This window comes from Bubalus kerabau, chromosome 23 (assembly GCF_029407905.1).
Source record: "Bubalus kerabau isolate K-KA32 ecotype Philippines breed swamp buffalo chromosome 23, PCC_UOA_SB_1v2, whole genome shotgun sequence".
Taxonomy (NCBI): domain Eukaryota; kingdom Metazoa; phylum Chordata; class Mammalia; order Artiodactyla; family Bovidae; genus Bubalus; species Bubalus kerabau.
Genome location: NC_073646.1, coordinates 40,477,327 through 40,493,634, shown reverse-complemented (window position 1 = coordinate 40,493,634; position 16,308 = coordinate 40,477,327). Strand labels below are relative to the sequence as shown.

Here is a 16,308-nt window from a genome sequence, read left to right as displayed (position 1 = left end):
CTCCTTTACCTGGAGCTCAAGTGTCGGTGCCAACAGGCCCCGTCTTCACCGGTAACGTGACGAGGGGTGTAACCGCTGGGAGGAAGTGATGGCCCTGGGCCTGGGTCCTGAAGGGTGCAGGGGGATGGCCGCAGGGAAAGGAGAGCCTGCACGAGGCTGGGGGGAGCAGTGGGGGGACCGGCTGGGGGGCAGGCTGGTTACACGGCCTGGACACGCTCCTGGGGCCCCGGGCACAGGTGAGGAGCAGGCCTCCACCCCAGCTGCACCTTAGGGGCCACCCTCGGGAACACTTAGAAAACAGTTGTTCAGGGCCGCACCCCGGACAGCAGTTGCGTCACGGGGGTCACGGGTCTGGGCCTGATGATTTTCTAGCTCCAAGGTGGTCCTTCCACGCCACTGAGATTGCAAGCCAGGCTCTAGAGGTGGGGGTGGCTGCAGGCCGACCACCTGGAGCCGACTTGAGAAGGGAGCTGGCTGCAGAGACGTTTGGAGGTCACAGGCCGATTCTGGGCCAGAAACCACGAGCCTTCCTTCCAATCAAGACAAATATGTTCCCCATCCCCGTAGTCACATCTGTTTAAGCTGCTGACTGCACTTGTTTAAATTGGAAACATCCTTCATCCTTTCCTTGAGTGGGCCTGGAGGGAGGGGAGCATCCATGGGCACCCGGGCCCCGCGCCTCCTGGTCTGGGAGCACCGTGAATTCCAGGGGCGCTTGGTGAGAGGGACAACCTGTGCACCACTCACTTGTTTAATGAAAAATAGGCAGAAAGATCAAATCTACCTCTTCTACTTCGTCTTTATGAAGAAACTTGTAAACACACCCCAAAGTAGAGAGAATGGAATAAGGAAGCCCGTCACTCGGTTCAGCAATTCAGGGTTTGCCTCCCTTGACCACGTATAAGAAATTACAAAAAGCAGTTCCAAATGCACAGGGCTTGCAATTGCGCACATGCAGAGGGGACGGCAGAGGCTGGTTCCTGCGTAAGAACACGGCTCCAGGTCCTCGGGGCTGTGGGCACCATGGCTCACACATTCCTCTGAAATCCAGCTCATGTGTGTCGGATCTAAAGCGCTGCCGCCTGCCAGGGCTCCCTCCCTGGGCTGTGGCAGTAGCCAGAGAGGACTTCCGCTTGCTCGCAGGGCGCACACGCTTCACATCTGTCCGCTGAGACCCTTCTGGTGGGTTTCTGCTTCTGGGCGGCAGACCTTGGGGCTCCCGTCCTGTCCTGCACATCCGATGCCCCCAACAGGGAAGCAGGTGGAAGGCACGAGGGGACCCCAGGGCCATCCGGCATCTGGCAAAGAGCAACTCCCATCTCTCTCTCCTTAGTAAACAGAATAAAACATGAGGAAGAAGACAATCTTCCTTCAAAGTAACTCTCAGTTTCGCTGGGGGCACAAAATACATAGAACACAGCCCCAGCTTCCGTGGGTGGGGAGCCCTGGTGTGGCGGAGGAGGCCGACAGGTAGCAGACAGGCCCCCCAGCCGCAGCGTGTGAGCAGAGGTTCCTGGGCGGGTGTGGGTGCGTCCAGCTCTCGGCCCAGAGGGGTCGGTCCTGGGGCTCCCAGGTTAGACTGAGCGCACCCAGGCTTGTGGGCGCAGCACTTGCAGGAGGGGCCAACTTTCCACCCGAGAACTCCCTGCGATATCAAGGATTCAGCGGGGGTTCTGCTGGCAGGCGGAGGCGGTGAGACCAGGTGGTGGCAGCGGGAACAGGGGCGGCCAGGGGGTTTGCGGGTGTCTGGGGAGAAAGCCCCCATACTGGGAGAGACAAGCAAGGCCGGGCACTTCTGTCCCTCCCTCCCTGTAACCCAGACAACAGATGAAACTGGGAGAATGTAAGCTCGCTGGCCAAGGCCTGGGCTGGGGGCGGGGGCGAGGGGACCCCAGGCCCGAGAGACAGTGGACCCAGAGCCTCTTCTCCGGGAAACCGGTGGATCCACCCAGGACAACCCAGACCAGGCAGGGGCCCCCCAGCCCGGTCACGGCGGGGTCAGCGTTTCTGTCCATGTAACCGAGCGCCTGTCGCCCTGCAGCTCAGGTGGAGACGCCCTTCTATGAGCAGTGGTGGTTCCTCCTGGTGACGGCGCTCTCCAGCCTGCTGGTCATCCTGCTGGTGGTGTTCCCGCTGCTGCTGCACGGCCAGAGCAAGAAGTACCGCCACTGCGGCCCAGGTGGGGATGCCCCCGCCTCCCCCAGGGGCCTGGGGCCGAAGCGTCGGGCTTCTGCCTCCTGGGTCCGGGGTGCCCACGCCACGCCGCATTTCAGTCCCTAAGACGGGCACACTTCCCTCTGGAGGCAGGAAACCGGGGCTCTGGGCACCGGCGTCTGGCCGGCTCTGCCCTCACGCAGGCCACGTGTCCCTTGTCCTTCTGCCCCTGAGAGTCTGTTCCCATTTCTGCAGCTGCTCAAACGCAGGAGTGGTTTTTAGTATGATTAAAATGTGGAAAGTGGGAGAAGGAAATGGCAACCCACTCCAGTATTCTTGCTGGGAGAATCCCATGGTCCGAGGAGCCTGGTGGGCTACAGTCCATGGGGTCACAAAGAGTCGGACATGACTAAGCAACTGAGCACTCACTGATTGCTGTTTTTATCTCATATCTCTTTCCACCCAGAGATTTAAAGGTGTGCTAACTTTAACTGGTAAATTTAAACACATGGATGCAATATGTAAACACTGCTAGGACCTTCAAAAAAAAAAGTGGAAAGTGTTCAAGAGATGAGAAATGGCCCCTTCAGTATCACAAGAACAGCGAGTGGGGCGCGGCTCAGTTGCCTCGGTGCCACTCAGGACGGTTAGTCGGGTCTGTGGTCCAGCCCTTCTCACGATGGGGCGAGTGCTGCCTGGGCCCGCACCCCGGCTCTGAGCCCTCTGCAGCCTGGGCCCCGTTTTCCCAGCACGGCTGGGCCTGGCGTGGAGCAAGTGCCCAGTGAGTGTCCACAGCCGAGAGAGTCGCCATCGCTAGAAACATGGACAAATGAACGTGGGCAGAGCCGGCCATGGAAGGGCACAGACAGCGTGGCTTGCTTTACAGGAAGGTCAGGGGCAGCCTAATGAATGGATGTTTCTAGAAGGCAGGATGGTGGGTGTTCTTAGTGCAGAAGTATAAACAGGGAGGGAACCTTCCAGGGTGCTGGAAATGGTCCTCTGTGAAAGGGGCCCTCAGATGCCCCGACTGCAGCCCCCAGCACTGCGGTCCCTGCACCAAGAGGATTAATAAAACCAGGAGGCCCTAAAGTGCCTGCCGTTTGCTTCTGTAACGTGGAGCCATTCATCCCTCCAAGAAAGGATTTATTTTTTTCTGTGTAAATTCACTTCTAACAAGTGTTCGTAAATCAGATTTGATTCCTGCGGGATTTACAGTGTATGAATGGCATGTCATTTTCCCGAGTTAATGCTATTACAGAATCCCAGAATCCCACGTCTGGTGCAGAGAAAGTCGCCCTGCCTTCCCTCTTCTCCCTCTCCATCTGGGAAGCAGACCGCATAGTCCAATCTGACCTGCAGCTTCCAATCCTCAGCCTCACCCTGGAGCGTTCACTTAACATCATCATTAATGCCCAGAAAAAAAGAAAAAAAAAAAGTCCACCAGAATGTCTCCCTGCCCGCCCAGGAGACACGCAGAGCCCAAACCACTGTGCTGCAGCCTCGTTCCGCCCCTCCTGGACGACACACTCTTGTACAAGATCAGACTTCCTCTCTGAGTATAATATTCACCTGCTCACCTCCCATCAACCCAACCCCGGCGCGCAGGCGACTTCCTCCTCCATCTGCTGCTGCGTGTGTGCTGCTGGCTTTCCCCGTTGCACACAAGCAGAACACCGAGGCGAGCGGAGGGCTGTGGGGTCCCCGGCAGACAGGATCCTTGGGATCGGAAATGCTGGTGAATTCAACAAAACACACGTGAAGCCCCTGGTGTGTGCTCGGGCAGTGTCCCGGGGGCTGGGACGTCACCAAGAACAAGGTTGTGTGAGCATCCCTGGGTTTGTGCCTCCGAGAGCTCACAGCCTAGCAGGGGAGGCAGGCAGGACCGCAGGAAGCCAGCCAGCCAGCTCTCAGGACAAAACGGAGAGGTGGTGACGGGCACCGCATGGAGAAACGACGCAGGGAGGAGACCTCAGGGCTCCGGAACGTCCTCTCCAGTCTCACCACCCGAGCTGTGATCTGAAGGAGGGGGTGGGGGGAAGGGGCTCCCTGGGCAGGGGCAGGGGGAGATGGGAAGGGCAGGGGAGGCCAGCCTGGGCAGGGGGACAGCGGTGAGGACCGACTCTCATGCCGAGCAAGGCAGGGGCCGTCGGGGGCTCTGCAGTTCCCCTGGACTTACAGCTTTGCTCGGCTAGCAGATTGTAGAATCTGCTTTGACATGTACTGATGGACTCATTTTTTAGTGATTTTTAGTTACAGACGTTCACAGACATGTGTGACCATCACCACAGTTGGTTCTGGAGCATGTTCGTCACTGCAGGAAAAAGACCCTGCACCCTCGAGCCCTCCCCTTATATGTTTACCCTCCACTTACTTCCTTGTTCTGACTATGAGCCTTTATTGTGAAATGTATTGAATATCCTCAATGGTGTAAAAAGTTCATGCACTCTGACTATTCTTTAATAAGACACTGATAAAAAAAAATAAACAACTTGATTTTGGCATCAAGGAAAAGAAACACCAAAATGCTAATATCGTTTTGCTCCACGGTTGACGTGTAGCCTTACACCCCTGCCTGACTCCGCCTGCCCGGGGGGGCTGACTCGGGTCACCAGGCCTGGGGCTCCTCCAGCAGGCGGTCCGGAGCACCCTGGTCGGCCCGCCCTGCTCCACGAGGCTCGGGGCTGGGCCCCAGACGTCCATTTCCTGACGCGTCTGCTCCGTCTCTGCCCATCTGTAGGTAAGAGCATCTCCAACATGGAGGAGTCCGTGACCCTGGACAACGGAGGGTTTGCAGCCTTGGAGCTAAACAGCCGCCACCTCAACGTCAAGAACACCTTCTCAAAGAAGAATGGGACCAGGTAGGGATGCAGCACCCACCCCAGGGCCCACGCCGGCCAGGCCCACACCCGCGAGTCCCCCCGAATCCCAGGGCAGGAGGGCGGGTGCTAGGGGTGGTTTAAGGACGCTTCTAGAGATAAAGAGGCAGGTCTCAGGTGTAGGGACCTGGTCTTGGGGGACCTCCGGCCCCTCCGGGCGTCACTGGAAGCTGCGGGCGTCCTGGGAACTGTTTGCGTGGTACCGAAACGGTGCCAGAGGCTGTGCATGGCTTTCCTCTCGACGCAGCCGCGATGAGGCCAGGGGGCGGGCCAGGAGGCGGGGCTGACTGGTGTGCCGCCCCCAGGTCCCCGCCCCGGCCGAGCCCCGGCGGGCTGCACTACTCCGACGAGGACCTCTGCAACAAGTACAACGGCGCCGCGCTGACTGAGAGCGGGGCCCTCCAGGAGAAGCCGGGCGACGCCACGGAGTCCGAGGTGGGTGCCCGCGCCCCGCTGCGGGCTGCGGCCCCTCCCGTCTCCCTGGGGCCCTGCCCTGGTCTCAGCCGCGTCTCCACAGATACACAGGCTTGGGGCAGGCAGAGCCGGGACAGAGGGCGCCCCTTCCCGGACGGGGAGGGTCCACGCTCGTCTCTGGTGCGCGAGGCCATCTCCCCGATCAGTCCCTGGTCCAGAGTGGACTTTGGGTTCGCAAACCTCCTTGCTGCGCCCTGCGCTCAGAAAGAGACCTGGCCGACCTGAAGGTCACCGGGAACGTGGTGGCCTCTGGACCCCCGAGGGGTAACGGGGGCCCAAGCCCACCCGACTGGTAGAACCTGGACCCCCGCCCACCCCAGACAGGGGTTTCCCCTCCCGCCAGCCTCCTGTGCGCCAGCGCGGGCTTCGGTCACAGCACCGCTGGGTCAGTTACCGGGGTCACCGGAGCGGGGCGGGAGCCCCGGGACCAGGGAGACCCCGCCTCCGAGGAGTATCGGCCTCCAGCCGTGACCCCCAGGACCCCGCCCCACACATCTTGGTGCCTGGGCACTGACTGCGGGGCTGGGCCCGTCCTGGGCGAGGTCCCTGTGTTGGGAGGGGACATTCCGGAGGGAGCCGTGGGGGCGCCGTGAGGAGCCCCACTTCCCCGGGGAAGCCCCTTCCCCACGAGCACATCTCACAGGAGCGAACCGGCGGACGCAGTTAGGGAGCTGGGCGCCCAGTCCTGACTGCGGGGTTTCAGAGACGCCGCGACAGGGACGAATTCGCCAAGCTGTTTGCCAGACACGCAGGCCCGCCCCACCGCTTGGCATTCATACTCTAAATCAATATTTAATCTAAAATAAGTCTCACCTTCATTTTGACCTGAGTTTAGGACTGATTGCGCCCTCAGGCTCAATTAAACGGCTTCTTTCAAACTGTGGTTTGTGTAGGAGCCCACACGGGCCAGCCCGCAAGCAGGGGGCCCGGTGGCCGGGCCGCTCGGCCTCCATGCTCCGTGGACGCGGGCGCCAGCTGCCCGTCTGCGCCGCAGCCGTGGGCTCCTGGAAGCGGCAAGCCGCCCTGCGGGCGTGCAGGAGGAGCGCTGTGTCCGCGCGAGGGGCTGTCTGTGGAGGGAAAAGCGAGAACGCTGAGCCCAGCTTCCTGAGGAGGAGGCCGCGGCCTTTTCCAGCCACTCGTCCTAAAGACGGCGCGTCGGGAAGGGGTGGGCTGCCGTCCAGCGCTCCCCGGGTCAGCGGTCAGAGGCGGCGCCCGCCCCCACCTTCCTGGGCTCTCAGAGCGTCGTGAACGATGCTCACAGCGACCCTGTGCTGCCTCGCGGGCTTTCCAACTCCACTTGGGCCGAGTGCTGAGTGCTTCCTCAGCCGGGCCTGGAGGCAGGCGGTTCTCGTCCTTGTGCCCAGGACACCCCTAAGGCCGAGGCCACCCCACACATGCACCCCACCCTCATCTTCCAGGGCCCGCTGACCGCCGCCCTTCCCCTCTTCTCCCCCCCAACACCCGGGCCACAGAGGCCATTCCCAGCACTGCCAGGACTGGGAATTCATGGATTCTGGACTATTTGTTCATAAAAGCATGCTCCGAATGGGTTAAACGCGGGCCATTCAGCCTGTCTGTTCTCCCACACACGGCGTTTTGCGAGTCAGATCCAGCTGATTCGTATGGAGGATCATTAAATGCCTGCAGGCACTAGGCCTGTACATGCACGTATGCATACACGTATGCACTCATGCACACACAGACACGGGGAAGGAGGCAGCAAGAAGGGAAGAAGGGAGCGGGTGAGGGTAGGAGCGAGAGGGATGGGAAATGCACACTAAATCCTGCAAGGAGGCTGTTCGGATCCTCACGTAACAGATGGGAGAGCTGAGGCTTGCCGGGGTTTTGAGCGTCTTCCCCAGACACGCACTCCTGGGTGGACCTGGATGCAGACCCAGGCGGCGGGCTCCCTTCCGTCCCTCCCGCCAGGCCAGCCGAGTTCTCCTAGCCCGGGACGCGTGGCCAAGTGAGGGCGGGCCGTGGCATGCCCGGTGCCTGGAGGAAGAGGCTCCTTCCGGGATTCCCACAGATGCTTTGCGGGTCCTAACACTTTCTGGTTCTAGAAAGTTGATCAAAAGTGCGGACGCCGTCTCCACCAAGGCGTGTCACCTTGAACCTGGGGTTCCAGGCCCCCCAAAGCCTGTGGTGGGCGGGCACCTCCTGTGACGGCTCCGGGAGTCCAGGCTAAGAACTCGCGTTCCTGGGCTCCCTGTCTGCTCCTGAGTTCTCGGGTAGATGCAGTGAGGCCCATCATTTCCCCCAGAATTCTGTGCTCTGTTGTCTTGCTGGGGCCCAGCTTTGAACCTCACAACCTGGGAGAGTTGTAGGCAGATTCATGGGGTCTTGGAAGTGCCAGCTCCGATGGGAGCCTTTCCTTTGAACTAGTCTGGTCTCTTAACCAGACTGAGATGTCATTCACTCACTGCACAGTTCACGTCTTCACCGCATAGGCTACTTAGGTGTGTGTTTTTAGTTTCCTCACATTTATGAGCTTCCCAAATTTTCTACTGTTAATGGTTTTTAATTTTATCCCGCTGTGGTCAAAGAACATACTTTGTATATCTCCAGCCCTCCAGCCCTCTTATATTTATTGAGTCTTGTCTTGCGGGGCAGCATCTGGCCTGTGCTGCAAGAACCCCCTTGAAAAGGCCGTGTTGCTCGACTGTTGCTGTGTGGAGAGTTCCGTGTGTGTCTGCCACGTCCGGTTGATTTATCGTGCTGTTCACGCCTTCCACGCTCTCGATCTTTCTGCCATCTGTTAACGTACTGAGGTCTCCAACAGTTACTGTTAACATTCTCTATTTCTCTCTCCGTTTCCGGCAGCTTTAATTTCCTGTACCTGGGGGCTCTGTTTGCAGATGCGTGTCTGTCTATAACTGTGGTGTCTTCATGGTGGACAGACTTTTTTTCGGTATAGCGTGTCCCTCTTGGTCTCTATAACAGTTTTTGTCTGAGTCTGTTTGGCCTGACATCAGCACAGTCGCTCCAGCTCTCTTTTGGTTCCTGTGCACACGGCATATCATTTCCATCACTTCACTCTCAACTTGTTTGAAGCCTTGGATCTGAAATGTGTCTCTTGTTGACAGCATACAGTTGGATCATGCTGTCTCATTCATCCTGCCAGTGCCTCCTGCTCACCAGAGTGTTTGATCCATTCACAGTTAGTGTGGTTGCTGCTGACTCGAGAGTTTACGCCTGCCGTCCTGCTGCTTGCCGTCCATCAGTCTCGTATCTGTTTCTGTTTTTCCTTCACCGTCATTCTGCTGCTGCTGTTAAGCGCCTACTTTCTAGTGTATATCTGGTGGATATTTTCATTCCCTTGTTTTGCTTTTACTATATTTTTTCAGTTGTTTTTTGTAGTGATTGCCCTTGTATTAGTATGTGCTTTAGATTTATTCTAAATCTCAGTGACATATAGAAACTTTATTCTTGTATAAATCTATTCTCTGCTCCCCATTTGTGCTTATTAGTATACGTGTCCATATTCGTGACAGACCCAAGGATGCGTCTCTCTACCTGTACAGAATTCGGTATCTTTTAAAGAAGTTGAGAGGAGAAAGGTGAACAAGGAGTCGAGTCGATCATATTGGCCCTTTTGTGGTGACTTTTGGTTCTCTTCACTTCTCCCCACCTTTTTGTCCCACTATAATTGTTACATTTCTACATATCATGGTCCCAACGATGTAATTATGTACCTAATGCTTTAGGAAACTGCTTTTTAAATCAGATAAGAGAAGAAAGGAGACTAGGTCCTTACACTGCCTTTTATAATTCCCTATGTGATGATCTTGTTGCTGCTTTTGTGTGTGTGTGTGGATTTGATTTGCTCTCTGGTGTCACTGGCCTTCAACCTGACCATCTTCCATTAGTATTTCTTATAAGGCAGGTCTGCTAGCAATGAATTTTTCTGTTTTCATCTCAGAATGTCCTATTTCATCTTCATTTATGAAAACAGTTTTGCCAAATAAAAGATTCATGACTGACAGTTTTCTTTCAACACCTGCCCATTGCCTCCTGTCCTCCAGTTTTTCTGACCAGAAGTCAGCTGTTAGCATAATTCGAATTCCCTTGGGCTGGATGAGTCATTTTTTCTCCTTTCCATTTCAAGAGTTTCTTTTGCCTCTGTCTTTCAGAATTTTAGCTGTAACTGTGATGTGTCTGGGTGTGGCTCTTGTTCCGTTTATCTTGTGGTGTATTGAGCTTGTTAAGTATGCAGTTGTTTTTTTTGTTTGCTTGATTTTTTTTTTACCAGATTTGGGGAGTTTTAAGTCATTGTGACTCTCAATAATCTTTCTGCTGCTTTCCTTCTCTTCTCACCCTGGTGTTCTCGTTACACACATGCTGCTACACTCAGCTTTGTCACGTTTATTGGGTGTTCTGGTTTGTGTTTATTTTTTTTTTTTTCATTCTTTTCTCTTTGTTTTTCAAGTTGCATGACCCACCCCAATATTCTTGCCTGAAAAATCCCATGGACAGAGGAGCCTGGTGGGCTACAGTCCAAAGGGTCACTTGGACTAGAGCCAGACGTGACTGAGCGACGGACCATGGCGAGCAGTCTCTCAGTCTATCTTCAAGTGCACTGAGTCCTTCCTCTGTCAGCTCAGATCTACTGTTGAGCCCCGGTGGATTTTGCATTTGGTTATGGTACTTTTCAACTCCAGAGCGTCCCCTTCGGTCCTTTTAAGTCATTTCTCTCTCCATTGATATTCTGCTCTTGCTGTGATAGTGCCAGCATACTTAATTCTTTAAACATGGTTTCCTTCAGTTCTTTGAACATATTATAATAGCTACTTTTAAATTCTTTGCCTGCCAATATCTGAGGCTCCATAGAGGCTGCCTGCTTTTTTTCCCGTGTGTGTATCACACTTTGCTGTTTTTTGAAAACAAGAACATATTTTAAATAGTATCTTGTATTCACTTTGAATACCCATATTCAACCCCCTCTATCTGTTATCATTGTTGTTGGCTTATTTGTTCAGTGACTCGTCTGGACTAGTTAGGGAAGCCACGTCCTCAGCAACGTGTCCGCTCTGACATCACCCCTCCGAGGTGTGGCCTTGGGCAGGCTGTGGTTTCCATGACAACCAGGGACGACTGAGATCTGCACTAGGCATCCCCTTGTCTCTTGTTCTGACCTCCCCACTAAGGTTCGGGAAGGCCCACCACAGCCGGTATCACACCCAGCTGTTAACCTCCTCTCCCTGGCAGCTCTTATTTTCGACGAGGCTCCAGGGTATAAATTACTCCACAGTTGGATCCAATCACAGCCCAGGCAGCAGCAGGACGTTGTTAATCTCTGAATTCTTCTCTAAGCCCGAGAGGGCTCCCGTCAGCTGTCTCTTTGCCTGGTCCTCCCGTTAAACCTCTGGCGCATTTATTGCTCCACTTGCTGCTATCAAGGACTTAGCTCTTCATTTCTCACCCCTGAGGCCTCCACAGTTTCCAGCAATGCCCTGAGGCGTGAAAAGTGAAAGTGTTAAGTCACTCAGTCATGTCCATGTTCAGCTCCTCTGTCCATGGGATTCTCCAGGCAAGAATACTGGAGTGGGTAGCCATGCCCTTCTCCAGGGGACTTCCCTGACCCAGGGACTGAACCTGGGTCTCCTGCACTGCAGGCAGATTCTTTACCATCCGAGCCACCAGGGACACCTGCCCTGAGGCATGCCATGGTCCAAATAAAGCAACTCCCGTGAAGCAGAGCTGGGAGCTCTTTGTTCGGAAGGGCTGACTGTCCCGCCATGAGGACCTCTGTGTCACAGCACCAAAGCTGGGGTGGGGACAGTGGCCCCCTTCTTCATGGTGACCAGTGAGGCGCTGGGTGGGGGTGGACGCCCCTGGGTTTCTGGCCGCGCCCCGGCCCCCCTGCATGGAGCTCCTTCCACCAGCCACGAGGGCGAGGCAGCCTGCCAACCTGGTGCACGCTGGCCAGCCTCCCAGCAGCCCCGATGAGGAGGGGAGCTCAGTTCTCTGACCACACCTCCAGGAATACCTCTGCATCGTGGAGCTGGGGACAAGCAGCTGGCTGGGAGATGCCCATGGCTTCCTCCCCCAGGTCAAACCAAATTCCTGGAGTCCTAGGGGAGGGGCCCTGGCTTCTTGGCCACGTGTGCCTCCCCCTCCCCAAGTAGAGCTTCCGTCACCCCAGCTGGGGGTGGGGGAGCAGGTCAGAGTTCAAGCGGCTCAGACTCTTGCTGTTCTTAGTGATTTTAGATTTTCTGCAATAAATCTTGCCCCATTTGCTATATGCCCTTGGCACCATTTCCAGGGACTCTAAATGATTGTTGATAATTTGATCCCCCCCCCCCCCCCCCCCGTTGAGTCACTGTTCTACTGTGGGGAAGACCTGCTGCTCCTTCTGGCCATTCTGGAAGTATTTTTTGTATTGGTAGTTGGTTGACGAGCCAGGTAAGGGGTCCCCTGCCCACCCTTACTGCCCACCCTCTCCTCCAGAGCCAAAAACCCTGTGAGCTCTCTGCCGGAAAAGCTCTTCTGCAAAGCTAATACTTCACTGAAAGAAAAAAAAATTGTGATGCTGTCATTTTCTCCCTGGGGTGTTTTTTAACCGTTTTCAGAAATGTTACTCGAGTGACAATTCTGAGAACTGGCTCACAGGTGCAGGAGAACCTGGCTGATCAGAGTGGCTCTGAATTAGAACATCAGCCTCGAAGGACACACGCTGTGGCTCTTGATGTTTCTCCACTTAGAAATAAGGGGCTATCTCTCCATTTTATCGCCCAGCTGCTTACAAATTATATCAGGGCTACTGTTCAAATCACATCTTAAAAATTATTTTCAAAATCCACAGAAACAGGTTTCAAGGTCTCTCTGGCTTCAGCCAACTTAGACCAGCCCCCTCTCACTTAATTAATCCTCTAATAATATTGGAGTCTTTCATCTTGCCAGCACAGCACCAGAAGTCCTGGGATTATCTCTGTTAGCTGCTTGTCAGGCATCCACGCGCCTTTAGAAACTCATGGTCGGGTCTGCAGGCTCATCCAATCACAGGCTGGCCTTCCTCGGTTTCCTGGGAAACGGACTCACATGGCTACTTCATATCACACAGGAAACTTGAAAAAAAAAAGACCCCGCAGCGTTTCCTTTCTGTCAATAATTCTAACTCACTAAAATACATCCTCATTAAAAAATAATAATGTCATATCAACAATAAACAGAGCAGGCAGCAGGACAAGGAATAGCATTTTAATCCTGTGCTTTCTCGTGGAAGCGAAAGCGAGACCTGAACAGGAGCCCCGAGGCCTTCACCATGCCCCCATGTGTCCCGAGATGGGGCGGGCGTGCTCGCCCTCTCCCTAGAGGAACAGCGAGAAGCTGAAGGAACAGCTCTGAGTCTCCCCTCTCCATTCTGTGCCATGGTTTTGTTCTGTCCCAGCGAAGGAAATGGCAACCCACTCCAGCATTCTTGCCTGGAGAATCCCAGGGACCGGGGAGCCTGGTGGGCTGCCGTCTATGGGGTCGTACAGAGTCGGACACGACTGAAGCGACTTAGCAGCGGCTTTGGAGGCCACCTGGTGGGCCTGCGGCCCCATCCCCCAGGGAAGCACTCAGCTCTTCCAGGAGCAGCGGGAAAACTCCTAGGGCGGGTTCCCATTGGCTCACTGACCTTGAACCTCCATGAGCCACCCGCCTCCTCCACCGGCTGCTCTGGGACCCCGAGGTGAGGGGTCAGGTCCCTCCGCGCTGCAGAGGGAAGGGCCCCAGGACATTGGACAGCAGACACCACACTCAATTAGGGCCTCTGTTCTCGGAAACCTCCCCACGGAGGTCGGCATGGATGTGGCATGTGTCCCACGGAGGACACCATCTCCTCACCCTGACTGAGCTCACCATCAGACCCTCGGTCTGGGGGCCTGTGCCATAGTCTTGGGCAGTCTGCAGCGCCTGGGCCTTCCACACTCCCGGGCACTGCAGCATTCTCCACAGAACACAGAGCATCCCCTGGGGGCTGTGTAAACCTGATCTGGGAGGGGATGGAGTGTAGACCAGTCCTTGGAAGGAGATGGAGTGTAGAGCTGTCCTTGGAGGGGTTGGAGTATAGACCTGTCCTTGGAAGGAGATGGAGTATAGACCTGTCCTGAGAGGGGATGGAGTATAGACTGGTCCTTGAGATGGAGGGTAGACCTGTTGCGGGAGGAGATGGAGTGTAGACCTGTCCTGGGAGGCAATGGAGTGTAGACCTGTCCTGGGAGGGGATGGAGTGTAGACCTGTTGTGGGAGGGGATGGAGTGCAGACCTGTCTTGGGAGGGGTTGGAGTGTAGACCTGTCCTGGGAGGCAATGGAGTGTAGACCTGTCCTGAGAGAGATGGTGTGTAGACCTGTCCTTGTAGGGAATGGAGTGTAGAGCTATCCTGGGAGGGGATGGGGTGTAGACATGTCCTGAGAGAGGAGATGGTGTGCAGACCTGTCCTGGTAGGGGATGGAGTGTAGACCTGTCCTGAGAGAGGAGATGGTGTGTAGACCTGTCCTGGGAGGGGTTGGAGTGCAGACTCTCCTGAAGCCAGAGTGCAGTGGATTCATGTCCTGGGACCGGCTCAGGCACAGGGACGGGCAGGGGAGCAGAGCCTCTGGGAGGAAAGAGCTGGCTCCCGCTGCCCAGCTTGACCCCCGTGGACACGCTGAGCTCTCCGTGGTCTTGTGGAGGTGGGCCCTGGGGTGGTCCACGCCCAGGTGGTGGGGGGAGAGGAAAGGGAGAAACAGGTGAGAAGCGCCACCCACCTTAGACGGTCACTCCTCTCCGCTCAGCCCTGCTGCCCACGGCCAGCCCCACGCCCATGTCCCTCCCCCAACCCCCGTGTGGCCCTCCCACACCCCCCGTGTGGCCCTCCCCCACCCCCGTGTCCTTCCCCCACCCCGCCACCCCCGTGAGGCCCTCCCCACCCTGTGGCCCCACCCCCATGGCCCCAACCCCCCGTGGCCCCCACTCCCCGTGTGGCCCTCCCACTCCCCCGTGGCCCCCTCCCTCCTCGACACCCCCCATTCTCCGTGGCCGCTCCTTCAAGACCACCCACATACCCTCCCACGCCAGCCCCCTTCCACGCGCTCCTTGAGCCCCGGGCCTCCCCTGTCCCTGGCCGCCTGGCTGAGCCTGCTCCGTCCGTCCGTCCGCCCACAGGTCACCGACTCCGAGTCCGAGGACGCGCCACCCCAGCATTCGTTCGTCAACCACTACCTGAGCGACCCCACCTACTACAACTCATGGAAGCGGCGCGCGGGCGCGGCTCCGCACAGGTACGAGGCGGTGGCGGGGGCGGAGGCCGGGCCGGCCCCGCGCGCGGTGGTCACCACGCAGAGCGCCGTGTTCGCGCCCGCGGCCCGCGGCGCCCGGACTCCGCTCACCGGCTTCTCGTCCTTCGTGTGAGCTGAGCGGCGGCCGGGTCGAGACAATCACTTCCTGGAACTGGGCTCGAGCTGGGTTGAGAGGATCTGACGCTGATGGTTGATTTCACCCCCTGTGAACACGATTTCAATTAGGAACGTTTTTTTAACTGGCTTTTTGTAACATCGCTGCAGGAAGCAGGTTTCTTTGATTTTCTTTTCTTTTTACGAGAAGGTGTGTTTCGCCGGGTGCAAGGGCTCGGCACCCCGACCTGGGAAGGCCTGAGCCCTGGGGGCCTGGCTTCTCCATCGTGCGGCCCGGGAAGGCTGGGGGGAGGGGGCGGGGGTCTTCCAGGCCTCTTCTCTCTCTGCTCTACCTCCTGCCTGAGAACCAGCGCCCACCGGGGGCTCCCGGCGCGAGGAGCAGGTGTCTGACCTGGGCCCGGGGCCTCCCGACCTTGAGCGTCCGTCTCTGGTCCTCGGCAGCTTCAGGCGAGGAGCCGGCTTCACAGTTCCTGGCAACAGGGCGGCAGAGGCCAAGGCTCATCCAGGAGTGAAATACTCGGGGCTTTCCCGCTTCGGTCCTTTCTTTAAACGCCCATCATCCAGGAGCGGGAAGCGTCCCATCTGGGAGCCACCTCCTGCCCCCGCCACCCCCCCACCCCCAGCTCGCTCCTCCCAAGTGCACAGCACAGGCCCGCCTGCCCCGCCCCTAGGAAACGAGACAGCGGCCGCAGAATCGCTGGTTGTGTAAGAGGTGTGCATTGTTAACCAGAGTATTTTTTAAATCTTTTTATCTTTTTTTAAAATATGCCACATGAAATGAATGCGTCTCAGCTGTTTGCAGTGCCTTTCTGTTCATTGTTTAGCTTTGTCCGCGGGAAAGACAAAGAGCCGCGGCGTCTCCAAGTAAAGCAGAACGGCTCTGAGAAAATGGGGTCCCCAGTCTCCCCCCACCCCGCCTTGTGCCCCCCAGGCCCTCCCGTGCGGGTGGCCGTGCCCTTCCTTGGCGCAGCGCTGTGATCCCGCCCCCGACCCCAGGCCAGCTCTTAGCCTTAACGGGTTTTCTGGAAACTTTTTTTCCCTTTAATTGTTATTATTTTGTTTTCGTTTATTTTTAGCTAAATGGAAGTAGCTTGAGCTGCTCTGAAAATGAGTCCAAACTGTAGCCCCGCCCCCAGCGCATCATAGCCCCGCCCCCAGCGCATCACATCGCTTTTGTGCAGTGAGTGGGAGGTGCAGGTGGTCAAGCCCCAGCCCTGGTCCCAGTCTAGAATTTTCCAGGGTGTGCCCGCAGGGCCTGTGGGAAGGCCCCGAGACCGGCCTGGTCAGCAGGGGCCTGTCCACACCCCCCAGCAAAGGGGAGCAGGGCTGTCCCATCCTCCTGGGGGCCGGCCTGTCCCCGAGCCAGCGCCTGGCCAGTGCCAGCAGGGAGCCTGTCTCGGGGCCAGACTGTATCACGTGGTCTGT

General features: G+C 56.8%; 1 protein-coding gene across 1 annotated transcript in view; it reads left to right on the top strand.

The window, feature by feature from the left end:
• SDK1 (sidekick cell adhesion molecule 1) overlaps positions 1-15,808 on the top strand; it is a 744,542-nt gene extending 728,734 nt beyond the window's left edge. Inside the window, exons 42-45 of the mRNA XM_055561902.1 lie at positions 2,042-2,179; positions 4,892-5,012; positions 5,336-5,465; positions 14,636-15,808. Of these exons, the coding sequence (XP_055417877.1) occupies positions 2,042-2,179; positions 4,892-5,012; positions 5,336-5,465; positions 14,636-14,881 (635 nt within the window). The 3' untranslated portion in view covers positions 14,882-15,808. The remainder of the gene's footprint in view (positions 1-2,041; positions 2,180-4,891; positions 5,013-5,335; positions 5,466-14,635) is intronic.
• Positions 15,809-16,308: the final 500 nt, after the last annotated feature.